This window comes from Tamandua tetradactyla, chromosome 7 (genome assembly GCF_023851605.1).
Source record: "Tamandua tetradactyla isolate mTamTet1 chromosome 7, mTamTet1.pri, whole genome shotgun sequence".
In the NCBI taxonomy this organism is placed as follows: domain Eukaryota; kingdom Metazoa; phylum Chordata; class Mammalia; order Pilosa; family Myrmecophagidae; genus Tamandua; species Tamandua tetradactyla.
In genome coordinates, this window is record NC_135333.1 from 45,459,893 (window position 1) to 45,486,780 (window position 26,888).

The following is a 26,888-nucleotide window of genomic DNA, read 5'->3' on the forward strand; positions in this document are numbered from 1 at the left end:
TTTTACATTTGTCTCTAGTGTTTCACCATTTAGCATCTCGCTGTCCTATGAACTGCTCATTTTAAGGAATTATTCATCAATTTCTATTTTAAGATATCGATATTGAATATTCATTCATTACCTTTTCAGCATTTATTGAAAATTGTTTTTTCTTTCATCCTGTTAAGATAATGAGGTATATTACCTGGTTAAGACTGTATCAAACCTTTCTTGTATACCCAGAAGGAAAAATGTGATGTTTCTTGATTTTAGTCAGTTTTTCCTTTAATGTGCTTATGAAATTTAATGGTTAACATTTTATTCATGTTTTTCATTGCTATTAGGAAGTAACATATTGGTCTGCAGGTTGATAGGGTTTTCTTGTTTGGCACTGTCACTTTTTTTTTTTATATCTTTGTTATCATAGCTTTGAAAAGATTTTGAAAGTCCCCTCCCCCTTCTCTCTGACGTGGAAGTGTTTATATAGCACTGGATTATCCATTTATTCAGTGTTTGAGAGTGTACCTTTGACAGTCTCTGGAATGTAAGGGGCCAATCTTTAAGTCACCTTTCTCAATTTCTTACTCCTTAAGCAGTTTTGAGATCTTTTTTCATCTTTCCTAAATTCAGTTTTGCTGAGTGCTAAGATTGATCTTTTGTGGTTGCTATTCCTCTTTGAATGAATTTATTTAACCCAGGCAACTGTTTGTCTAAGATTACATTGAGAGGACAGACTGGGCAGCCAGCAGCTTCAGTGCCCAGAAACCCCTCAGTTCCCTCAGGTCAGCCTGGAGGCAGATGTTCTTCATGTGCTGCTCTGTGGGAGGAGACACTGCAGCCCTCACAGGTGCTTGTGCAGGCAGCAGGCAGTGCCTCCAGCTACATACGCACACTGATGCACACGCATGCAGAAACACATGCACACGCACAGGATTCTGTTGGGTGGAGCCGGGTCCTGACGGGAGCCTCAGAGATAGGGCCATGCCTCTTGTGGTCTGGTTGAGAAGTAATCAAGTGGTCCTTCAGGCCCCCAAATGTGAATTTTCCAGAAATCTGTATATGGCCCAATTTCTGTAATTTTTAGTGAACTTCAAAGGAGTGAGTCTTTACAATCAAAATTACTTTCTATTGATGCATTAGTGTCAGCATCTCTGGAACACTTTGTATACTATATTTTCATTTTTTCTGCTAATCACTTGATGTATTAAACCAAAAATATTCTCAGAAAGGTGTCCTTATACTGGAATATTTCTGTTTTAAGATTTTTTTTTATAAAACTCATTCTCTAATGTGTTTAGACACCCATGGTAAAATGATCCCTGAGTCCTCCACATCTCCCAGTGGTGCCTTTGACAACCTGGTAAGCTCTCACTTTCAACATGATCCTTATTTAAGACACTTTATAAAGGTTATGTTAATATTTTGACTTAAAGAGTATGTAATCATTTCTCCATGGCCTTCATTACCCTTACTGTTTCTAAATTTAGTTACTTTATTTTGTTTTCGTTTGGGCAGGACTACAAGTAGACGATGTCATTTCGCACTTGAGCAAGTCATCCATTTAGGTGTAAAAGGTATTATTTTTATGTAATAATAGTGTTACCATCTTCCCAGGGTATTTTTATAAGCTATATGCCAAATTCTGTGTAAAATACAGTATCTTCTGTCATAGTTGAGAAGTAGAACCGTGTAGTAGCCACATGTTTTTCAACTTCATATCATAAGTCTTCTATTCTAACCGTGTAAAAAAATAATTGAAAGTAAATTCATAGCCCTCTGCTTTTCCTCTCTTTGTATAATGAATTTTTGCAGAGAATATGCTGTCCTTATGTGGCAATTTAGAAACCATATAAAGGGGGAATTGGAAGTGAAGAAATGAACTGGATATGGATTACTTTGTAGAGTTGGCCATAAACATTTAGGTTGCCTGTATTCAAATTTTCAAATATTTTAAATAATGCCTATACCCTCTTGCCTTTTCATGTTTTAAAAGTCTTGTTTCCAGATGAAATCATTTTACAGTCTCCCCAAGTTACAGGGAATTGGAATTGTACACGAGATACCAAAAATGATGGACAGTCTACCAACAGGGTAATATTTTAATGATTTTGATATATTTAAATAGATAATATTGCTAACTCATTTCTACATATATTAACTCATAATTTACTGGAGTGTTAGGATTGTAGTTCACAAATGACCCAAAATCAATTAAAATAAACTAAAATATTCATAAATAGATTCATTTATGAATCTTAGCTCTGCATATAATATAATATGAATTTAGTATTTTTAAAGATGCAGAGCTAAGATGGCTACAATATATTAGGTGGGAAAAAGCAAAATGCACATTTGTTTGCATAATTTGATAGTTTTATTTCAAAATTCTATGACTTTTTTATGCCCGCAGGCAAGCACATTTATGGTTATATTTACATAGGAAATATCTGGAAGAATAAAGACCCAACAAATTGTTAACATTTGTAATTTTTGTGAATGTTGCAAAGATCGTTTTTTTCTTACCTCCCTGAAGTAGTCCCTCCATGAGTTGTAATGTGGTATCCAGATGTGCCAAATATTGTGCAAGATTCTTGATATACTTTTGTGAATAAGATAGAAGAGGTTTTATTTATCATTGCATTTCCAGGAATGACAAAAATTATTCATATCATAGAGGGTCTTGCACCCTATAAATCTGTCCTGTTGGAATTTCCTTTCATGAGCACACTTTAAATTTATAATAACTATAATTTTTTTCAAGTATAGCTAATATTTGAAAACCCTTTTACTATTTAATAGCCCTTCTCCAAAAATGCAAAATGTTAGTTTTAGAATGCTACACAATCATGGAAAATATTTAAAAGAAACAGTAAAAGGTTATCCATTAAAATCTTCTGTTATGTATTTCTGTTTTTTCCTGAGAGTAGAAAGGGATTATCATTGGGCACAGATGACATACCATCTGCAGAGCTCTCTTTCTTCCCTTTATCACCTCATTACTGGTCCATACTACTGCCTGATTCTCAGGGAACAGTCTCTGGTGCTGATGGTTGGGGTGGGGGTGAAGTAGGATAGGTATCGCAATTTAGGTGGGTATGTATTCCTTATTGACTGAATTTAATATTTTTAAAGATGAAACATACTCTTGTTTTGGCTTAGCCATATTGCAGATAAGCTCAGGAACATTTCACATCTTGACCAGGATGGAATTAGGAGGACTCAGATGATCTTTCTACCTGAAACAGTTAAAATCTGGACAAGATATATGACATAGCAGTTTCAGACATTGGGCATCTGATATCATAGGACAGGAATTCCTGAGAGAGAGGGTGAACCCTACAGTTGCCCCAGCTTACAGTTTTCAGAGAATTTCCAGGCCCAGGGAGCAGAGACAGGGAACCCAGCCACGTCCAGTGCAGCTCAGGGAGGCAAGGAAGCTACTTTCACAGGACAGTGTCCTGAACAGGGGCAGGACACAAAGAGAAGTTGGGGGACTACAGAGGTCCCCCCCTTGCATTTTCAACTAAGTGCTGATTTGTACAGGCTTGGGAGGAAAATACCCATGGCTGGAAAAGAACTATCCTAAAGGAGTTGAGAAAACAGTCCTCAAATATAATGTGAGGAATAGTTTCTGTTCCCACAGCCAGATAAGAAAAATCTGTTAATTCCCAGGTGATCGGAAGAGTACTGGGGAGGCTATTGCCTCAGTTGTAGAGAGAAATGAGTCCTAGACTGAAGTCTGCTGTGGTAAATGCATTTCCAAGAATTGTATCCCAAAACAAAGTTTTAGGGATACAGAAGTATCCAGTGTCAAATCAGGTGTAAATTGTACATCTGGCATCTGATGAAAAATAAAAGGAAATGAAAATTGTGGCCCATATGAAAAAATTAAATCATTTTTAACTGACTAAAAAATTATAGGTGCTAGAAATTGCAGACAAGGATACTAAAACAATTATTATAACTGTATTTCTTATGTTCAAGAAGAGAGGGGAAGTCTTGAGCATGTTAAGGGCAAACATGAAAGATAATATAAAAGATAAATATGTCTCTTGTAGGTGAAAATTGGATTTCTACAATGAAAAACACATGAACAGGTTCGATTCCTAGCCCGTGCACTTCCCAAACAAACAGACAAGCGAACAAATGAAAAACCAAACAAACTAAAAAATTTCAGCAAAATGTGCTACAGTGAGAGGATACTCACATGGAAAAAAAATGAAATGTGATACCCCCCCATACAGCATACAAAAAAAAAAAATACATTGGATAGAATTAGCAGATTAGACACTAAAAAAAAATTCATGAACTGGAAGAAATAGCAATAGAATCTATCCAATATTAAATACAGCAAAAAGAATTAAAAAAAATAAAACCATGAAAAGATCATCAGCAAGTCATGGGACAACTTCAAGTGGCCTAAAATGTGTCAGCTGGATTCCAGAGTGGGGTGGCAAGAATAGTTGAAAAAATAAAGGCTGAAATTTTTCCAAATTTGACGAAATGTGTAAACCCATGTATCCAGAAAGCTCCCTTAGTATGAACTCTAAGTATATGAAACTTGAAGAAAACTACACATTGATGATCAAATTCCTTAAATCCCCAGTAATAGAGAGAAAATCTTGATAGCATTCAGTGAAAAAGAATCTTTAAGAGACATGGAAATAAGTAAAACAGCAGACTTATCATCAAAAAAGCAGGCCATAAGACAATTGTGTTCATTTCCTGTGGCTGCTGCAACAAATTACCACAGAGTGAGTGGCTCAAAGCAACAGAGCTTTGTTCTCTCCCAGTACAGGACTCTGGAGTCTGAAATCAGACTGTTGACAGGCAGCTTCCTTCTGGAGGTGCCGAGGGGGAGTCTGCCCCTCTCCTAGCTGCCAGCAGTCCTTGGTGTTCCTTGGCTTGTAGCTGCTTCACCTCATCTGTGCCTCCATCTTCACATGGCCTTCTTCCCTCGGTCCTCTCTTGTAAGGACACCTGTCATTGGATTTAGGGCCCATCCTAATCCAGAATGACTTTATCTTACCTTGGTTATATCTGCAGAGACCTTATTTCCAAATAAGGTCACATTCACAGGTATTGGGGACCAGGAGTTGAATATATTTCTTTTGCGGGGGAGAAAAGTAAATCTGTGTTTAAAAATTTTCATTGAAATATAATTGACTCTTTTTTTCAATTTTAAACTTTTTATTTTGAAATACTTTCAAATTTACGGGAAAGTTACACAAGTAATACAAGCCTATACAGAGAACTCCAACATATTCCTATATCCCCAGATACCCAAATCCACCAATTCTTATGTTTTGCCACATTCATCATATCATGTTCTCTCTCTCTGTCCATTTTCTGACCTCTTGAATATAGGTTGTATACATCATGCTCCTTGAACACTTAATTCTGCCATGTACTTTCCCTGAGAACAAGGGTATTCTTTTATATACTTATGTATATTAAGTGCAGTTCCCAAGTTCGAAATTTTAACATTGATACAGAGTTAACAGTCTATTCCAGTTTTTACATATGCCCAGTAATGTCCTTATGAGCCTTCTCTCCTTCCTTGTTAGATCCCTTCCAGGATTATATATTGCCTTTAAGTGTCATTTTCTCTTTAGTTGCTCTTTCAATAATTGATATTTTTAAGTTGAAACAATAATAGTATATTATGGGGTTTTTAACATATATAGATATAAAATCTATGACAGCAGCACAAAAAGTGGTAGGACAGAATATTATTGTAAGGTTCTTGTAACATGTGAAGTGTTAAAATATCACTTGCTTGAAATAGACCATGATAGATTAAAGGTGTGTAGTATAAATCCTAAAGCAGCCAGTAAAATTATAAAGAAAGCTAATAAACAAAAGAAATGAAAAGGAATTATAAAAATAATTGCAAAATAGACAAAAAAGAGAGAGAAAATATAACCTAAAACAGGACACATGGAAAATAGCAAGGTGATAGATTTAAATGTAACCATATCAATAATCATGTTAAATGTAAAGGTTCGAAATAATGGCGTTAAAAGGCAGAGAAATTTGTAGAACTAAATACTTAAATGAAAAAGAAATAAAGGTTACCAATCAACAATCTTGTCAAATAGAACCCAAACTAAACAAAAGAAAGAACAAAAAAGAAAGATTCAGTCTTATGGTACCTTATAAGAAACACATTTTACATATAAAGACATATTTTAAGTTAAATTTTAAAAGTAAAAGGATGTAAAAAGATATACCCTGCTAAAACTATGAAAAGAAGAATGGAGACAAAGTAGTTTTTGGAACAAAGAATTATTATTAGAATTAAAGAAGGTCATTTCATATGTGATAAAGGGAATAATTATTCAGAAATATATGAGTCCTAAATATGTATTTAAGAACAGCTTCAGAATACATGAAGAAAAACTGATTTAGCTGATAAAAAAGAGAAATAGGAAATCCACAATTACAGTCAGAAACTTCACTACCCCTCTCTCCATAAATGATAGAACAAGTGGACAGAAGATCAGTAAAGCTGTTGTAGCTTGAATAACATAGGCAGCCAATTTGACCTAAATGACGTTTATAGACTATTCCACCTAACAACAGCAGAATACATCCACATCCTTTGGAGGTGCACATGGAACATTTACCAAGATAGACTGTATTTGGGGCCATAAAACAAGTCTCAAATTTAAAAGGATTAAAGTTATACAAACTGTGTGCTCTCTCTGCAGTGGAATTAAATTAGGTCTCAACAAATCTCTGGAAAACCTCTAAATATTTGGAAACTGAGTAACACATTTATAAATAACACATGGGTCAAAGGAAATATCAAAAGGACAATAAAGTATCTTTATTGGAATGGAAGTACAACATTTCAAAATTTGTGAGATGCTGCTTGTATTAGCTAGGGTTCTCTAGAAGAATCAGCAGGAGATATCTGTAGATACAAAATTTATAGAAGTGTCTCACCTAACCGTGGAAATGCAGAGTCCAGGGTCTGTGGGGCAGCCCACAAGCTGGCAACTGATGATGGTCCTCAGTGAACTCTCAGGATAGGCTAGTTGGGCAACCATGGGGATGTAAGAGTCCAAGGTCTGTAGGGCAGGCCACAAGCTGGCAACTGATGATGGTCCTCAGTGAACTCTCAGGAAAGGCTAGTTGCGCAACCATGGGGATGTAAGATTCCAAGGTCTGTAGGGCAGGCTGTGAAGCTGGCAACTCCAATGAAGGGTCTGGACAAACTCCACAGGAGATGCTCATCAGCTGAAGCAGGAAGAGTAATGGTCTCTTCTGAATCCTCCTTAAAAGCCTTCCAGTTATTAGATTAAACATCACTCATTGCAGAGGACACACCCCGTAGTAGATTACAAATGCAATCAGCTGTGGATGCAGCCATTGTAATCATGATTTAAGTCCATGAAATGTCTTCATAGCAACAGACGGGCCAGTGCTTGCCTCACCAGACAACCTGGAACCACCACCTGGCCAAGTTGACACGTGAACCTGACCATGACACTGCTAAATCACTATTTAGGGAGAAATTTGTAGCTTCTAAATGCCTAAATTAAGAAGGAATAAAGGTTACAAATCAATGATCTCAACAAATGGAACCCAAACTAAACAAAAGAAAAAATTTAACTGATTTTCACTGGAGTGAAAATCAATGGAATGGAAAACAGGAACAGCTAAGAAATCAATGAATTCCACAGCTGGTTCTTTGAGAAGACTGATAAAATTGCTAAACCTCAACCAGACTGATCTGGAGTAAAAAATGAGTGAAGACACAAATTAGGAATATCAGGAACAAGAGAGGTGACTTCACTACATATACTGCTGATATACATGTTAATAATGGAATATTATGAGCAACTTTGTGGTAATAGATGCAGCAACTTAAAGACACAAATTATGAAAACTTAGTAGATATTGGTGTCCTGAAGAGCACTAGTTCAATGTAAGAAATTGAAATTATAGTTTAAGTCATTTTCTCCCCCACCCCTCCACCAAAAAACTCACTCCAGGCCCAGATAACTTCACTGCTGAATTCTACCATGCATTTAAGGAAGAAATTCTACCCAAACTCTTCAAGGAAATTGAAAAGGGGAGAATACTTCCAAACTGAATTTGAGGCCAGCATTGCACTGATTCCCAAAACATGACAAAGACTTTACAAGAAAAGAAAACTACATACAAATAACACTCATGAACATAATTGTAAAAATTCTAAAAAAAAAAATATTAACAAATCACATTATATGAGACCAAGTAAGGTTCATCCTGGGAATGAAAAGCTGGGTCAACACTTGAAAAATCAGTGTAATTCACAATATTGGCAAATTAAAGAAGAAAAACCATATGATCTTCTCAGTAGTCACAGGAAGTGCATTTGACAAAATACAGCATCATCCCTGATCAAAACTCTAAGAAAACCAAAACTAGAAGAGAAGGAATTTCCTTCATCTACAAAAAACCTTAGTGATGAGAGATCAGATGTTTTCCCCATAAGAGGAGGACCAAGGGAAGTCTGTTTTCACCATTTCTATTTGACGGTGTACTGGAAGTTCAAGGCAGACAGTGAGGCAAGACAAAAGTCATCCAGGTTGGAAACAAGGACATAAAATAACATTTATTTGCAGATGACATAATCATCTATATAGAAAACCTGATAGAGTATAAAGAGAACCTATTAGAACTAATAAATGATTTAGTGAGGTTGCAGGAAAAAGGTCAATTTACAAAAATGTGTATTTATATACTAGCAACAAACATTTATTTTTTAAATATTTTTAAAAATTGATTTTTTTAAATATTTAAAGCAGCATCCATTTTTTAATGTTAGAGTTAAATCTAATATTAATTCAAGATGTTTAAGACCTGTACTACTGACAACTACAAAACACTGATTAGACAATTAACAGAAGACGTGAATAAATTGAGTCAGCAGACTCAATATTAAGATGTCTGTTTTCCCAAATTTATCTATAGATTCAATGTACTTCTGATCAAAATCCAGTAGAGTATCTTATAAAAAGGATTCCAAAATTCATACGGAAATATAGAGGACTTAGAATTTTCAAAACAACTTGAGGAGGAACAGCAAACTCATAGAACTGATTGATGTTCCCTGGTTTCAGGATTTATTACAAAGCTACACCAGTGAATACTGTGATGATGGCATCAAAGAAACACATAGACCAGTGAATCAGAAACAGGAGCCCAGAAATAGGGCCTCTCATACATGGACAACTGATTTTCTACAGAGGTACAAAGCTGATTTGGATAGTTTTTTTTAACATATGGTACTGGAACCCTGGAGTCTATATGCAGGAGTGAACCTGGATCCATACCTTACCCCATAGATGAAAATTTACTCAGAATGGTGCATAGATAACCCTAAACATAAAGATAAAAAATACAAAACTTCTAGAGAAAGAACATAGGGAGAAATGTTTGCATCTTTGGGTTGGGCAAAAAGTTTTGAGATGAGACTCTAAAAACGTCATCCGTGAAGAAAAAAATTGATAAATTCGATTTTAGTGAAATTTACTTTGCTGTCCAAAAGATAGTTTTAAGACATTGAAAAGACAAGTGAAAGACTGGGAGAAATTATTTACGAATTACATGTCTGATGAAGGACTTGTATCTAGAATATGTACTAAAAAACTCCGAGAATACAATAATAAGAAAACAACTCAGTGTGTTTAGCAGGTATAATGTATACAGCCTACACTGAAATATTCAGAAAATACATCGATAGATAGAATTCTATGGTTTGTGAGGCAAAATGTTAAAATTGTGGTTCTTGGTATCTGGGTATAGGGGGTAGTTAGAGTTCTCTTTATTAGTCTTGTATTATTTTGCAACTGTCCTATAAGTTTGAAGTTATGTCAGAATATAAAGTTAAAAAAAATTAGACCTAGCATCTACCATGGGACCCAGCCATTCCACTCCTAGTTGTCAACTTGAGATGTGAAAGCACACATCTCTACAAAGATTAGTACACGCGTGTTCACACAAGCTTTATGTGTGATGGCGAAAAACTGTAAACACCCAGTGTCCGTAAACAGGTGAAGGATTAAAAAATTGTGATATATTCTTAAGTGGACTACTACTCAGCAATAAAAAGCAATAAACTCATGCAACAACATGGGTGAATCTCAAAGCAGTTATGTTGTGTGAAAGATACCAGACCAAAAAAGAGTACGTATGATATGATTCCATTTACATAAAATTCTAGACCATGTATACCAATTTTCTGTGACAAGAAACCCAGAGGGAGTGATCAGAGGGCACCAGGAAAGCTTCGGAGGTTCCCAGCTATTCTTGATCTTCTGTGGTGAGGGTTTCCCGGGTGTATGTATGTGTCAAAACTGACCATATTGTACACTCTAAGTAGGTCAGTCACTCTGCAAAGCTCCTATAAAAACATTGGAAGCATAAATTAGTATGATCTTCTGGACTAAAATTTGGCAATATGTATAAAATTTTTGACATGCAAACTTTGGACATAGCAATTTTACTGTGTGTGTGTATGGGGGTTGTCCCCTTAATTCACCTCAGTCCCAGCCTGGCTATTTCCCTTTCAGACTTGTATTAAAAGTCTATTCCAAGGAAAAGCTTTGTATTAGTGGTACCTTTAAAATATAATTCAGCACAAGGTGGGAAAAAAAAGCCATCAGCAGTAGACAAAATATGGAAATTAATCTAGAAATCATTGTAAGAAATTTGAAAAGTGTAGGATTACAGGGTGAAGAGAGCAAAGAGAAAGATAAACAGAACCTGGATGGTCAGGGAGTTTTGGAGGGGGCTGTTAGAAGGACTCCTGAGATGGGGTGGATGACCTCACAGTCCATTAGTCCTTCAGTGTTGGCTTCTCAAAGATGGAGTAAGAAGGCCAAAATACCCTGGGCCTGGCCTTCCAGGTGAGCTCTGTAAAGAGAGGTCAGGGATTGGATGTCAGGTCCCTGAACTCTAGAACTAGCAGGAAGGGTTGTAAGAATTCTATAGAAATGTTGAGAAGAGCCCCCTTCAGAACAAGGACATCAAAGTAGTTTAGAGAGGCCCTCAGTCTGGAAGGGGTCTAGGTACATTGTCTCGATACTACATTTACTCATGATGCAAAGTGCGCACACTAGAATGGGACTGGGTGCTCCCATCTACTCCACCACTCATGTCTGGGGAGGACTCAAAATCTACCTTTGCCTGGCAGAGCCTCAGGACCCCTCATCCACCCCTTACTGCTCCAGATTAACTAACCTTTTATTTTCCCTGTGAATTGGCAGCCAAGCCAGGAACACTATAGGGAATCACACACCAGAGCAAGCAGGTCAGTTCCTGGCCACTAACCTCAGCCAGGGTCCCCACCTTGCCTGGCACTCCTATTACAGTTCCCCAATCAGTTCTCACTGCTCCCTGGTTTTCCTTAGATCCTGTTTCGGATTCTGTTTATCTTGTCTCTCTGATAGACTCCACCACCCACCTTTCCATTTGCTGGCTGCTTTACAGAGAAAACACACATCATCAAATGAAATGCACCCCACACCCTATTTTCAGGTTTCCTACTGCTACCATAGCAGTTATAGAAATTAATTGCATGAAAGAAATAAAGAATTGCACAAAAATGAATGTGCAAAGCTGTGCATTACAGCCTTGTTTATAACAGGAAAAAATAAAAAACCAATTCCACTATGCAGGACAAGTTGTGTTTAAACATACACACCCCATCACCAATTCCTAAGCAGAATTTTTTTTTTTTTTTTGCATGGGCAGGCACCAGGAATCGAACCTGGGTCTCCAGCTTGACAGGCAAGAACTCTGCCTGCTGAGCCACCATGGCCTGCCCTCTAAGCAGAATTTTGAATGTAATTGATAAAGAAGAAACACTGTCACTTTGTACTCTCTGAAAGGTTTGAGAGGTTCTTAGAGACGAGGTGTCATCTCTAGAGGGGGAGCTCCTTTGCAGGAAGCTCAGGAGAAGGCCATGCTTGCAGACATGTTTCACAGGAAAGCTGTGGTCCCTCCAGCACCAACAAACTGAAATCGCCAGCCTTGAAAGCAGGGAGCATGTACTGAGATAACATGTATTCTAGTTAAATAAGAGATACTCCATATATGGTTTTATCACAAAGTTTAGTAGATTCATGTGCATTCTTTTAAGGGAATCCAAAAAAAAAAAAACATAAACCTTTTGGAAGTTTGTATCAGATATTCTGTATTGTCATTATCTAGGAAAGAATAAGATAACCTGTGATCTATCCAAAGAGCTGTTATATAAATGTAACAAGTGGAGTGCTGATAAATGTTTTATTTCTTTAAGCCAGTATGAACACAAAAATTGATCTTTCTAAATTGTTTTTTTAAAAACATAATTTTTTTGTACCTGATTGATTTCTAGAATAGGAAAACCATGAAGGACCAAACTAAACCTGAAGCAAAGGAGAGGAGAGCTGGTGGCAGACACAGGCCAGTGATGGTGACCTTTGCTGCAGAGACAGGTGACCTGAGTACATGGTGGTGAGGGGCTTTAAGAAATTACATCTGGGAGCAGAGTGCCTGGGGCCATTGGTGCCTGTTCCCTGGCTTCCTGGGAAGCGTTTGCACTGATGCAGAAGCAGGGAAGTGCAGGGTACTTGCCGTCTATTATGCTGACTATGATGACCACATGGCCCAGAAAGGTGGACATTGTCTTACCTTGATTGAAGAGCAGGTAGAGTCAATGTAGGTTAGATGTCTTAAAAAGACTTTCAGGCTTATGAATTATTGGCAGTGATGTTTTAAGCTGTCGTAGGTATTTCTAAATCAGGTCTCTGCACACACGCAGAAGAATGAATAGAATGTCCTCTATTTGTCCTCTGAGAAAGCAAGGTTAATTTTCCTGACCCTGATGCAGGAAGCACAGATTCTTAATGGGAATGTGCCTCATGCTACTGCCTTAATAGCTGTTCTGAGGAGTTTCTCCCTCTCTGGCTTTGGTTTTATTTTATTCTTTAAGCTTTTGGTGCTGTAACACCTGACCTCAGTGGTTGCATGCTCTCTTGCTCAGAATCCTTTGAACTCTCCCTAAGTCTGTTTCTCCACTCTGAATACAGTAAATGAAATCCAGGTCCCTAAAGCAGAAGATAAGGAATTTTTCAATCCAGTACTAAATGAAAATCAGAAGCTGGCTGTTAGAAGAATTCTGAGTGGTGACTGCCGCCCCCTGCCGTATATTCTTTTTGGACCTCCTGGAACTGGAAAAACAGTGACAATAATCGAGGCTGTTTTACAGGTAACACTGGCAGTAAACTGTGGTTTTAGGCTCTTGGTTCGTGTGATGTGCTTATGTTGTCAGAAAGCATTAAAGTTACAGAATCAGAAAGTTGTAAAGTGCCTGAAAAGTCCTGATTATTTCATAATAATCATTTGTTTGTTTTGTAGTATGTAAATATGTACAATCTTTCTTCTCAAAATATGGGCTTTTTAAAATATTTTTTATTGAGATATCTTTCTATACATGGGTATACATTTGGATGGGTACATAGCCCACCCAAAGTATTATCAGTGGCTCACAATATCATCACATAATTGTGTATTCATCACCATGATCATTTTTTTGAACATTTGCATCACTTTGAGAAAAAGAAATTTAAAAAAAAGAAAAATTCCATGCAACCCATACCCCTTACCCTTCCCTCTTATTGACCACTATTATTGCAATCTATCCAGTTTTTTTTTACCCCTTATCCACCCCCATTATTTATTTATTCATTCTCTCCTTATTTTTTTACTCATCTGTCCATACCCTGGATAAAAGGAACATCAGACACTAGGTTTTCACAATCACATGGTCATACTGTAAAAGCTATACAGTTATACAGTCATCTTCAAGAACTAAGGCTACTGGAATACAGTTCAACAGTTTCAGGTATTTCCTTCTAGCTATTCTAATACACTAAAAACTAAAAAGGCATGCCTATATAACACATAAAAATAACCTCCAGAATAACCTCTCAACTTTATTTGAAATCTTTCAGCTACTGAAACTTTGTCTCATTTCTCTCTTCCCTCTTTTGGTCAGGAAGGCTCTCAATCCCATGATGCTGGGTCCTGACTCATCAGGAGTCATGTCCCACGTTGTCAAGGGAGATTTATGCCCCTGGAAGTCATGTGCCACACATGAGGGAGAACAGTGAGTTCACCTGCTAAGTTGACTTAGAGAGAGAGGGCACATCTGAGCAATAAAAGAGGTTCTCTGCGGGTGACACTCTTAGGCATAATTACAAGTAGGCTTAGCTTTTCCTTGGCAGGGACAAGTTTCGTAACTACAAGATCGAGGGCTCAGCCTATTGAATTAGTTGTCCCCTCAAACGGATTTTGCAGATACTTTTTATTTTCTTCCCAGATTACTCTGATTGGTGTCGGGGCATCAAACTAACTTGTACAAACCAACAAGATCTCACTCCCTATTCAAGGTTCCATGAACTTATGGTGTTTTAATGAACTGACTGACTACACAAGTTAAATTAGATAGTGTGCTACCAAAAATATTAATTTTGCACCAAATAAACTCTCTCCCTTTGGTCTCACACAGAAGTTGAAGTTTTAAAATATAGGCTATATTTTCCTTTACCCTGTATTCTGATCTATTTTAGTCCTATCCAGATCAGCTTCATTCATATCTCTAGTCAAGGTATGATCACTTTTTCAACTTTTTAAACAGTTGCTGTATGGGGTAATGCTGACTTTTGTAGCTTCAGAGCTCTAACTCTGAGTCTCAGCTGTCATGTAAATACCCCAAGTTTCAGGAAACGACTAGGTTATACACAAATAGCTCAGTATCTCAGAATTCAGAAATACCTGTTACAACTCTTAAGTATATATGACTGCTGTAAGAGCTTACAATCTAGGACCCTTTACAATAAGCCCCAATCTGATAACCCATGCTCTCAACTTCAATTCTCCAAGTTTGTGTATTATAATTAGTTCTTATGAGTGAGGCTTGATAATATTTTGTCTTTTTGTTTCTGACATTTCATTCAACATACTGTCCTCAGGGTTCATTCACCTAGCATGCCTCAGAACCTCATCCTCCATTGTATGTAAGCATTACAGTTCCCCCTTCTATTCCTCAGTCAGTGTACCTTCAGCCACCTCCATCCATTGCAGATTGGGAACACTGCCACCATAAACACCAGTGTGCAAATGATCATTGATAAGTACATCTCTTGCCCCGCATTTTCTCCAGCACTTGTACCTCTCTGTTCATTTTTCAAGTTCTATTTGCACATCATACAATCCAACCTAAGTAAAAAGCAGTGCTTCCCACTATAATCACATAGCCATGCCTTCACCACCACAAACTATATGAGGATATTTACTTTTCCTCCACAAAGAATCCCATATCCCTCCCCGGTATCCTCTGCTTACTGACGTTTAGTTTTGGCTTATTGCCTTTGCTTAATGTGTAAAATTTTAAAAAGCTTTTTCATATGTTTAGGAAGGATTCTCTTCATTGTTAGACTAGTAAATCATTCAGTCAGATCAGAAAAGAAGTTAGACAGGAGCTAAAACCACCATTCTGCAGACATTTCTGGTGTCTCCATTTATATTTAAAGTTGAATTTATGAAGGTAGTGTTCTTAGCGTATTTTGCATCTTTCAGGATTCAGATTCACAGACCTGCACTGGGTTATTAACCCAGTGCTGTGTTGCCACTGGGGGCTGGGGAGCACCTTGCCTGGTCTGGCTGCAACGGCAGTTTAGAGCCTTCTCACACAGCACTCGGGTCCAGGATGGTCCCTCACCTTGGCGCCTCGTAGCCCGTGGACAGGGCAGTGCCATCATCTTCAGATTCAGATTGGTCAGGGTCTCAGGGTGAGGGGTTCTTACCTGAACCCACTGAGCCGAGCGCACATAAAACAAGCACAGCACTCTGGATGATAGAGTTAGTGCCGTGTCTGCATCCTCCCTGGTAGCTGATACCTCTTTTGTGTCTCTGACAAAGGTGTATTACGCTTTGCCGGACAGCCGAATTTTAGTCTGTGCACCCTCCAATAGTGCCGCAGACCTCGTGTGTTTGCGGCTGCACGAGAGCAAGGTGCTGAAGCCTGGGGCCATGGTCCGTGTGAATGCTACCTGCAGGTTTGAAGAGGTGAGCATTGCCCTCTGGGGCCACGAAGGACACTCCCAGGACTGCATGAAGTGCGGGGAGCTGGTGAGGGCCAGAAGGTGGGGTGCTGGGCTGAGGTCATCACGAGAAAATTGTAATTGAAAATTGCTCATACCTATGCTATAACCTATTGTTAAATCTTAGAATTTTATTCCCACTGTTTATTGCATTTTCATGCTTTCTGTATGAATTATCATCTCTATTATGGGTATTCTTTGGTTCATTGAATGCTTGCACTCCTCTTTTTATTTGATCTCCCAAGTGTATTGTTTATTTTTATTTGTTTTATCTGTTTGATTATAAGTATCTGTTTAGAAAATTGTAAGTGCCTGGTTTGCATTTAAGATGCAGTATTGCTTTTAAAAAGAAATGGAATGTAGAAGATGTATAAAGTTATTTGGGAGCAGAGGAATCTGCAGGATCATATATTCATGGCTCTAGAGTTCTCAAAACAGGGACTGATATTAATTAAAATATATATATATATATTCCCTTTAGAGAAAACAGTCCTAAGTCATTGCTTAGTCATAATTAAGGACTGGCAGCAGGACAAGTTTATCTTTTAGAATTCCCTTCAGTTTTGTGGCTCTGTCCATTTTAAATAAATGGTAGATAATTTGAGAAATAAACTGGCATTTCTCCATAGACCATCATTGACACCATTAAACCATACTGCAGAGATGGAGAGGATATCTGGAAGGCCTCACGCTTCCGGGTGATCATCACGACATGCAGCAGCGCAGGGCTCTTTTACCAGATAGGAGTGAGGTGAGTGCAGGGTGTCCCTGGGGCCAGGATGGACTGTCCACTTGAGGCTTCCCAGTGAGAGGGCAGCTGATGAGACAGAGCCTGTCAGTACTGTGTGATGAAAGCAACAGGTGTGGACGGGATGTGGCAGGGTCGTCTTTTCTGAGGAAATGATTATGCTGCGACCCAAAAGATTAGAGGGACCCAGCAGCCGAAGAGCAGAGAGAAGAGCTTTCCCAGCAGACACACTCACACGTGCAAAGATCCTGGGATGACAGAGAGTCCAGCATACACAGGTACCCAGAGGAGCCCTTGGTGTCAGAGGCTAATGAGAAAGAAGGGTAGTTGGGAGGGGGCTGGAAAGGACCCTGCCCTTTAGGGTCTTTCAAGCTGTGGAGAGACTTGGATTTGACCCCTGGTTTGGTAGAAGGCCATTGTAAGGGCTTCTGAGCAGGAGTGTAAATAACTTGGAGGAAAGTCAGAAGGGCCTAGGAAGGTGAGCTGTGAGAATGCCAGCAGAGTCAAGTAGGTGGGGTGGGCTCTGCACACGGGTAGGCCAGCCCAAGGGCCCCATATGGTGTGGGCCACCATGGGTCCCCACATCCTGAGCATGTGAGAGTGTTCTAGTTTGCTAGCTGCCGGAATGCAACACACCAAAGATGGATTGGCTTTAATAAAAGGGGATTTATTTTGTTAGTTCTTCAGAGGAAAGGCAGCTAAGTTTCCACGGAGGTTCTTTCTTACGTGGAAGGCATGGGATGGTCTCTGCTGGTCTTCTCTCCAGGCCCCTGGGTTCCAACAACTTACCCCGGGGTGACTTCTTTCTGCATCTCCAAAGGCCTGGGCTGAGCTGCTAGTACTGAGATGAGGAATGCCAAGCTGCTTAGGCTGTGCTACATTGCGTTCTCTCATTTAAGCACCAGCCAATTAAGTCAAACGTCACTCATTGCAGCAGACACGCCTCCTAGCCGACTGCAGATGTAATTGGCAACAGATGAGGTTCACGTACCGTTGGCTTATGTCCGCAGCAACAAGATTAGGTATGCTCACCTGGCCAAATTGACAACTGAATCTAACACAGAGAGTGAGGCAGCATGGTGCCAGGAAGTGGCTGGAGCTAGGCTGTGAAGGGCATCCCCAGAAGGCCCTTGGTGAGTGAACATGGAGACAGAACAGTTAGTGAGTTCCTCCCAGTGACCCACGAGGCCCCTGGAGAGCCAGAAGCATGTGGGGTCTCAGGCCCTCCAGTTTTGGGTTCTTATGGGCTCTAGAGATGGCTTCCTTATTTATTTCACAGAGGGCCCTTCAGTTCTTCATAGGCCAGCCAGATAGTGCTGAGGACGGAGTACAGTGGCCATGTGTTAGTAGTGAGCACTAGAAGGTGGGCCTCTCCTGCTGGTCAGGCACAGCCTGTTGAGAGAAGTACATCCCATGCAGCTCAGCCTGCCTCTGCTGTGGAGTCCACGTGTCCCCCTCCCCAAACCGAGTGAAGGCTGCACTGACCCTGTAGCAGCCCCAGCCAGGAGCTCCATAAAGCGAATCAAAGAGTCAGCTTATATGGTCTGGGATTCAAGACATGTAAAAAGAAACAGTAGTTCGTTCTAATACCATAAATTAGTTATTCTAACACATCCAAAATACTACCATTTAATCACATAGTTAATGTAAGTTATTGATGAGGCATTTTATATTCCTTCTCTCTGTCATTTTTAAATACAAGTCTTCAAAATCTAGCATGTGTTTCACACTTAGAACACTTCTTATTTCAAGCTCACCACCATTCAGGGGTTCACAGCCCCCATGGTTAGTGGCGACTGTGTTGGACAGTACAGCTCTAAACAAACCCTCCCAAGAAAAACAAGAGTGAGTAAAGAGATTTTATATTAATGAGAGGAATCAAATGTCAAGAGTCTTGAAATAAAGAAACTTCCCAAAAAGAAAAGAATCCACTGTTGAGAATCTACCTGTTCTCGCCCACGTAGGCTGCTGCATTTTCTTTCCACTGATGGCACAGTGAGGTGTGGTAGAAACGGGGTGGGCTTTGGGGTCAGCCACGTGGTCCTCAGCCAGCATTGCTGTGTTGGGGGTGGAGTTTTGGTGTGGAGACAGGTGTGGACCGCACTCCCACCACCCATGTTTAAAAGCAGAGAGTTGGCCTGAAGACACCTACTTGCATGCTGCACCTAGAGCTGTTCCTTTGAATGAGGATGCTAAGAAAAAGCTTTGTTGAGGATGTGATCATTCACACCAGGTCCCAGAAAATTGATAAGGAAGGAGCCAAGACCAGAGTGAAGGAGTGTTTCAGGCTGGCAGAAAGCCTGTGAAATGTGCCAAAGCAGGCAGGGGCGTAGTCTGGTGGAGGGACGGGAAGGAAGCCAAGGGTACAGTGATACAGAGCAGGGCCAGTTTAATAACTGATAGGGCTTAAATAACCATAATTCACACAGGATTGAAAACCAAAATGTTTGTATTTTAAGAAAGACATGTAATACTAAGTTTTCATCAGCAGAGACTGGGCATGGGTGGTGGGAAAACGAGTGTGTATTCGTTTCCTTGTCCCAGAGGAGAACCAGTGGGCCTCACTTGGGAGTTGACAGTACGAGGCATCCAGGCTGGTGCCTATGCTTAAAGTTGTGGGCTGCCTGTGCTGGAGATAGAAGCCTGTCTCCCACAGTGGTTCCACCCACAGAGCCCACTCTGATGGGGTGATAGCAACAGCCTCGTCCAGCATGCGCACCTGGTCTCAATGCACGTGCTTTGGGCAGGCCGTCTGCTCAGGTCCTGTTTCCGTGTGTGTCATGGGCTTGTGAGGTGGCTGCCTGCCCAGAGGTCTGGGACACAGGTCTAATGAGATGACCTCAGAGGGTTATTGGGCTGGCCTAGGGCTTGAGCTTGACAGTATGGCTGGTTTGTGGTATGTGTCACATGCTCAAGGGGGTCGGGGCAACACTTTTAACACCTTGGCTGGCAGCATGACTGGAAAGGGTGACTAAAAGGAAACAGAGGGACTTACAGTGCAGCCTAGTGAGGAGCATTCAACTGGGGGGGGGGGGGGGAGCCTGTGCACAGGGTTGCATAGTGATGACCTCCCTCAGTTCTCAAAGGCTTCTGTTGTGGCTAAACTGAGGCACAGTGGTGAGGTGCCCTAGGGCCAAGGTCATGCAGCTGCTGGGTTCACCAGACCTCAGTGTCTAGAGTCATGGTCTGCTTGTGCAAGCCCTTGGAATGAACCCACCCCTCTCCCCTTTGCCCTCTGATCTTTTGGGGAAAGGTTCTATTCTAGGCTCTTTATCCCATCATGTCACCCAAGTCTCTAAGCAGGCTTATTGGGCCCTTTGTCACCCTAACCATGGTCTCACCCCAGTTCTCAGCTGCCAGCCGCTGCCCTGGGCTGGCTGTCCCATGGCCCTACTTTGCTGAGCACAACTTCTTGTCACTCTGTGTAAGGACCTTGGTTGCATAAAATAATTTAACAAAAGTTACCATTTAGAATCTCTATGCCTCTAGAGTTGGACATTTCACACATGTATTTGTGGACGAAGCTGGACAGGCAAGTGAGCCCGAATGCCTCATTCCTCTGGGGCTCATTTCAGACCTCAATGGCCAGGTAAGTCTTATTTGTTTCTTTTTGGTTTTTCCTATTTTTCCTAAAGTAAATGATGCATGATCCATCTTCTGGCTGCCACTCCCTTGCAACCACCCTTGCCTCAGCCTCTGGTCTGTACAGCACAGTCCTAGTGCCCTTCCTTGCACCAGGTGGGAGATGCAGACCTCAAAGGAATGTGATGCCCATAGCATGGGTATTCAGTGCATTTTTCATTTCTTTGGGACTAGGAGGAAAGAAGCTGCTTCATCTCTTATTTTTTCATTTCTGAAATGCAGCACATATGGTCCCTGCCTTCCCTGAGCCAGTAGCCCAGGTGGGAAGACCCGGGGCATTACAGAAGAGGTGTTGGGTAGAGTGAAAAGGGAAAGTGAAAGCACAAGGCGGCCGTACCATGGAGGGTTGATGAATGTGCTCTGCTGGCCTGAGAAGCCAGGGCTCTTCCCTCTGCAGAAAGCCCAGGCTTGCCTGCTCCTGGTGCTCTCCATCTCCATCCAAGGTGGCTCCTGGCTCTCATTCCATTCATCCCACACTGAAGTCCTCATCGGTTTTCCTCCCCCCCTACCAGGTGTTCCCAGGCACTTACTCATCCCCTCCCACCCACCACCCTCACTGAGCCCCTCCTCATCAGAGTCCTGCCTGGGATCAGATCCTTACCATCTCCCTTCCAGACCCTCCCCTTGAATACCCCAGGGGTATTGTGGCACCATCAATGTGACAGAGCATGAAGGAGATAGGCAAGGAAGGGGTGTGCCAGCGTCAAGCACAGCAGAGGCTTCCAGAAGATAGATGAGATGGCCCAGTGTGTAATGGTCATAGCTGTCTACTTGACTTTGCAAGATTCCTGCCCGAGCAGCCAGGTGGCAGGAATTGATGAGCACATGGGAGGAATACAAAGGAAAAAGCAGTAGAGATGTATCTTTGAAAAGGTGTAGATCTTAAATCCAGCTGTTTGTTACTTTATACATTTCAGTGGTTATCTTTCTTGGACCCTCCCAACTTCATCTTCTCTTGTCTCCCAGCCTCTTTTCTCATCTTCTGTGGTTCTTTCTCCCTTCTCCTCCCAGCAGCCAGAGTGGTCATGGGACTGGGCCTGTGCGGCCTGACCTGCCTGTCCCACCATGGCCCGCACCACTATGGCCCTGAGCCCTCAGGCCCCCAGGCTACAGGTCCAGGTGACTCCTAGCCTGCTCCTCCCACAGAGCATCTTGGTCTCCTCCCTGGCACTCGTCTGACTTTGTAGTTATGAGCACCTTTGTCACTCTTGACCGTCTCCCCCCTCCACTAGTCTGCATTTTTTTTTCCTGTACCACAGATTGTGCTTGCTGGAGACCCCATGCAGCTTGGACCGGTCATTAAGTCCAGACTTGCATTAGCCTATGGGCTGAACGTGTCCATGTTGGAGAGATTGATGTCTCGACCAGCATATCTGAGAGATGAGGATGCTTTTGGTGCATGTGGTGCATATAATCCATTGTTGGTGAGTTCACAGGCTCTCTTCATTGTTGTCAGGTTGCCCTAAATAAAGCAAGTGTAGTCCCCTTGGAGCAGATGACAGACAGGGTTCACAGCCCATGAGAACATGCCTGTGGTCTAGCTGTCCACTGTGGGGCTCTCCACTGATTCGTACTCTGTCTACCAAGTTGCACTCCAGGGAAAGCTCTGGTTCCCAGAGGAAAGGGACAGGTGAGTTTTCAGCCACTGAAAGCAGTGCCCTTCAGCCCTGATCTCCTACACTCTGCAGAGCCCACATGCTCCCTCCTGAGAAGCTCCTGGCTCCAGTCCTAACAGCAAAACCTTGGCAGAGAGGGTATGTGAGAATGCCCCGAACCTGGGTGAAAGCCACTTATCCTGAGGAATGTTTCATCAGAGTCCTTCCATAGGGACCGGGGAACTCCAGGCAGTCTGCTGTGATGCCTGGGATTCTGTGAGGCTGATGATGAAAGAACATTAATTGGTTCTACTCTGTTAGTGTAGAAAAATGGGAAATAACTCTTATACCTTTACCAAGAGAGGATCTGGGCAGTATCTCCCCATGGTCTCCTGTCTGTGGCATCAGGGCCATCTGAGGTGTTCGTCCAGGTTCTGGGCTCCTTGCCGACCTGAACCGAATTCTGAGAAGTGGGCTTTGGGATCTGCATTTGTGGGAAGCCCTCCCTTGGTTCCTTTTTTTAAAAAAATTTTTTATTGATACAACAATGTACAAGCACATACATTCATAACATGCAAACATTCCATATATGGTGTTCAATCAGTGGCTCACAATATCCTTTCATATTTGTATGTTCATCACCATGATCATTTTTTAGAACATTTGCAGCACTCCAGAAACAGAAGTAAAAAGAAAAAAGGGGACTTCCGGAGAAGATGGCGGCTTAGTAAGACGCGCGGGTCTTAGTTCCTCCTCCAGAAAAGCAACTAAAGAAACAGAAACAATACGAAACAGCTCCCGGAGTCACGACAGAGACCAAAAAGACAGCGTACCCCATTCTGGAACAGCTGAACGGGCAGGGAGAATCTGCTGCGGTGAGCTACCCGAGGGGCGCGCGTTTTCCCAGCCGGGGCGGCTGGCGACTGGGGTCCCCTCCACGCACGTGGCTCACCGGCCTGACTGGGAACGTTGGATAGCGGGGCCCTCCCGTCACGCTTGGCGTTTCGGGCCAGCTGGGCAATTAGGACCAGCACTCTCCCAAGCCGCGGCGGCCAGCGACCCCCCACCTCCACGCGCGGTTTCCCGGGCCGACTGCGGTGCAGACAGACGAGCGCCACGAGCGCCACCTACTGGGCAGGAAAAGAAAAACAGAGCCCAGAGATTTCACAGAAAAAGCTTTCAACCAGCTGTGTAACACACCCAGGGAAATCTGATCAAATGCCCAGACACCAGCAGAAAATAATGGATGACGCTCGGAAAATTGAAGATATGGCCCAGTCAAAGGAACAAACCAATAGTTCAAATGAGATACAGGAGCTGAGACAACTAATGCTGAATATACGAACAGAAATGGAAAAATTCTTCAAAAACCAAATCAATAAATTGAGGGAGGACATGAAGAAGATATGGGCTGAACAAAAAGAAGAAATAGAAAATCTGAAAAAACAAATCACAGAACTTGTAGGAGTGAAGGACAAAGAAGAAAAAATGGAAAAAACAATGGATACCTACAATGGTAGATCTAAAGAGGCAGAAGCTACAATTAGTGAACTGGAGGATGGAACATCTGAATTCCAAAAAGAAACAGAAACTATAGGGAAAAGAATGGAAAAACTTGAGCAGGGGATCAGGGAACTGAATGACAATATGAAGTGCTCAAATATACGTGTTGTGGGTGTCCCAGAAGGAGAAGAGAAGGGAAAAGGAGGAGAAAAACTAATGGAAGAAATTATCACTGAAAATTTCCCAACTCTTATGAAAGACCTAAATTTACAGATCCAAGAAGTGCAGCGCACCCCAAAGAGAATAGACCCAAATAGACGTTCTCCAAGACACTTACTAGTTAGAATGTCAGAGGTCAAAGAGAAAGAGAGGATCTTGAAAGCAGCGAGAGAAAAACAATCTGTCACATACAAGGGAAACCCAATAAGACTATGTGTAGATTTCTCAGCAGAAACCATGGAAGCTAGAAGACAGTGGGATGATATATTTAAATTACTAAAAGAGAAAAACTGCCAACCAAGACTCCTATATCCAGCAAAATTGTCCTTCAAAAATGAAGGAGAAATTAAAACATTTATAGACAAAAAGTCACTGAGAGAATTTGTGACCAAGAGACCAGCTCTGCAAGAAATACTAAAGGGAGCACTAGAGTCAGATACGAAAAGACAGAAGAGAGAGGTATGGAGTAAAGTGTAGAAAGAAGGAAAATCAGATATGATATATATAATACAAAAGCCAAAATGGTAGAGGAAAATATTATCCAAACAGTAATAATACTAAAAGTTAATGAACTGAATTTCCCAATCAAAAGACATAGAATGGCAGAATGGATTACGACCCAGCAATACCACTGCTAAGTATCTACTCAAGGGACTTAAGGGCAAAGACACAGACGGACATTTGCACACCAGTGTTTATAGCAGCATTATCTACAATTGCAAAGAGATGGAAACAGCCAAAATGTTCATCAACAGACGAGTGGCTAAACAAACTGTGGCGTATACCTACGATGGAATATTATGCAGCTTTAAGACAGACTAAACTTATGAAGCATGTAATAACATGGATGGACCTAGAGAACATTATGCTGAGTGAGTCTAGCCCAAAACTAAAGGACAAATACTGTAAGGTCCCACTGATGTGAACCGACATTTGAGAATCAGCTTGGAATATATCATTGGTAACAGAGACCAGCAGGAGTTAGAAACAGGGTAAGATAATGGGTAATTGGAGCTGAAGGGATACAGACTGTGCAACAGGACTAGATACAAAAACTCAAAAATGGACAGCACAATAATACCTAAGTGTAATGTAACTAGGTTGGAACACTGAATGAAGCTGCACCTGAAATATGGTTTTTTGTTTGTTTGTGTGTTTGTATCTTTTGTTTTTGTTTTTTTTCTTTTTCCTTTATATATATATATATATTATTAGTATTATTATTTTAATTCTCTTCTCTATATTAACATTCTATATTTTTTTCTGCTGTTTTGCTAGTTCTTTTCCTAAATCGATGCAAATGTGCTAAGAAATGATGATCATACATCTATGTGATGATACTAAGAATTACTGAGTGCATTTGTAGAATGGAATGATTTCTAAATGTTGTGTTAATTTCTTTTCTTTTTTTTGATTAATAAAAAAATTAAAAAAAAAAAAAAAAGAAAAAAGGAAAAACTCATACACACCATGCTTCTTACCCCTCCCTCTCATTGACCACTAGCATTTCCATCTATTCAATATGTATATTATTTCATTTTAATGTTTGTTTCACCAATTATTTATTTATTTTTAATCCAAAAGTTTTACTCATCTATCCATACTGTAGATAAAAGAAGCATCAGTCACAAGGTTTTCACAATCGCAAAGTCACATTTGGAAAGCTTATCATTATACAATCATCTTCAAGAAACATGGCTATTAGAACACAGCCCTACAGTTTCTGGAACTCCCCTCTAGCCTAATACACCTTAATTTAAAAGGGGGATATCCATATAATGCATTAAAAAAACCTCCAGGATAACCTCTTGACTCTTTTTGAAATCTCACACTTTTTGTCTCGTTTCTCTCTTCCCCCTTTCAGTGAAGAAGGCTTTCTCAATCCCTTGATGCCAAGTCTCAGCTCATTCTAGGATTTCTGTCCCGCATTGACAGGGAGGCTTATACCCCTTGGAGTCATGCCCCACATAGAGAGGGGGAGGGCAGTGTGTTTGCTTGCTGTTTGGTTGAGAGAGAGAAAGAGAGAGGCCACATCTGAGCAACAAAAGAGGTTCTCTGGGGGTGACTCTGAGGCCTAATTGTAAGTAGGCTTAGTCTGTCCTTTGCGGGGATAAGTTTTGTATTAACAAACCCCAAGATTGAGGGCACTCCCTGTTGATTTAGTTGCCCCTGCTGCTTGCAAGAATATCAGGAATTCTCCAAATGGGGAAGTTGAATTTTCCCCGTTTCTTGCCATTCCCCCAAGGGAACTTTGCAAATGCTTCTTTATTCACTGTTAAAATCACCCTGGGATTTATTGGAACATCACAGTGGACAAACCTACAAAATCTCATGTCCTATTCAAGGTTCCATTTACTTATGGTGTTCAATTAAACTGTACATATAAGTTACATTAGGAAATGCACTAGTCAAAATATAAATTTTATACCAAATAAACATTTTTTGCTTTAGTCTCACACAGAAATTGAAGTTTTAAAATATGAATGACCATCTATTTTTAACACCCTGCAATGTTGACATTCCTTTGTTCTTCCTCATGCAAAAACATGTTTTAATTTGTACATTTAGTCACTATCATTGCACACTCTAGGCATTCCTAGATTATATCATCTCAGTCTTTATCATCTATCTTTCTTTCTGGTTTCATAAATGCCCCCAGCCCTCTTCCTTGTCAGTCTCACATTCATCTTCATTCAGTGTACTTACAGTATGTGGTACAATTAGGTAGTATTGTGCTATCCATTTCTGAATTTTTACAATCAGTCCTGTTGCACAATCTGTATCCCTTCAGCTCCAATTACCCGATATCTACCCTATTACTATCTCCTGATGACCTCTGTTCTTAACTGAAATTCTCCAAGTTCATTCATTAATGTTAGTTCATATCAGTGAGACCATGTGATATTTATCTTTTTGTTTCTGGCTAATCTCACTCAGCATAATGTCCTCAAGGTCCCTCCACATTGTTATGTGCTTCATGACTTTACTGTGTCTTACAGCTGCATAATATTCCATCATATGTATATACCACAGCTTGTTTAGCCACTCATCTGCTGA

The 26,888-nt window shown here is 40.7% G+C and overlaps 1 protein-coding gene across 5 annotated transcripts in view; it reads left to right on the top strand.

The window, feature by feature from the left end:
* Positions 1 to 26,888, top strand: part of MOV10L1 (Mov10 like RNA helicase 1) — a 179,531-nt gene that overhangs the window by 91,761 nt on the left and 60,882 nt on the right. For all 5 annotated transcript variants that reach the window (XM_077169223.1, XM_077169224.1, XM_077169225.1 and 2 more), the window contains 8 exons: positions 1,495 to 1,553; positions 1,973 to 2,070; positions 12,356 to 12,455; positions 13,050 to 13,228; positions 15,943 to 16,089; positions 16,754 to 16,875; positions 20,362 to 20,461; positions 21,774 to 21,938. In XM_077169223.1, coding sequence (XP_077025338.1) covers positions 1,495 to 1,553; positions 1,973 to 2,070; positions 12,356 to 12,455; positions 13,050 to 13,228; positions 15,943 to 16,089; positions 16,754 to 16,875; positions 20,362 to 20,461; positions 21,774 to 21,938 — 970 coding nt within the window. The remainder of the gene's footprint in view (positions 1 to 1,494; positions 1,554 to 1,972; positions 2,071 to 12,355; positions 12,456 to 13,049; positions 13,229 to 15,942; positions 16,090 to 16,753; positions 16,876 to 20,361; positions 20,462 to 21,773; positions 21,939 to 26,888) is intronic.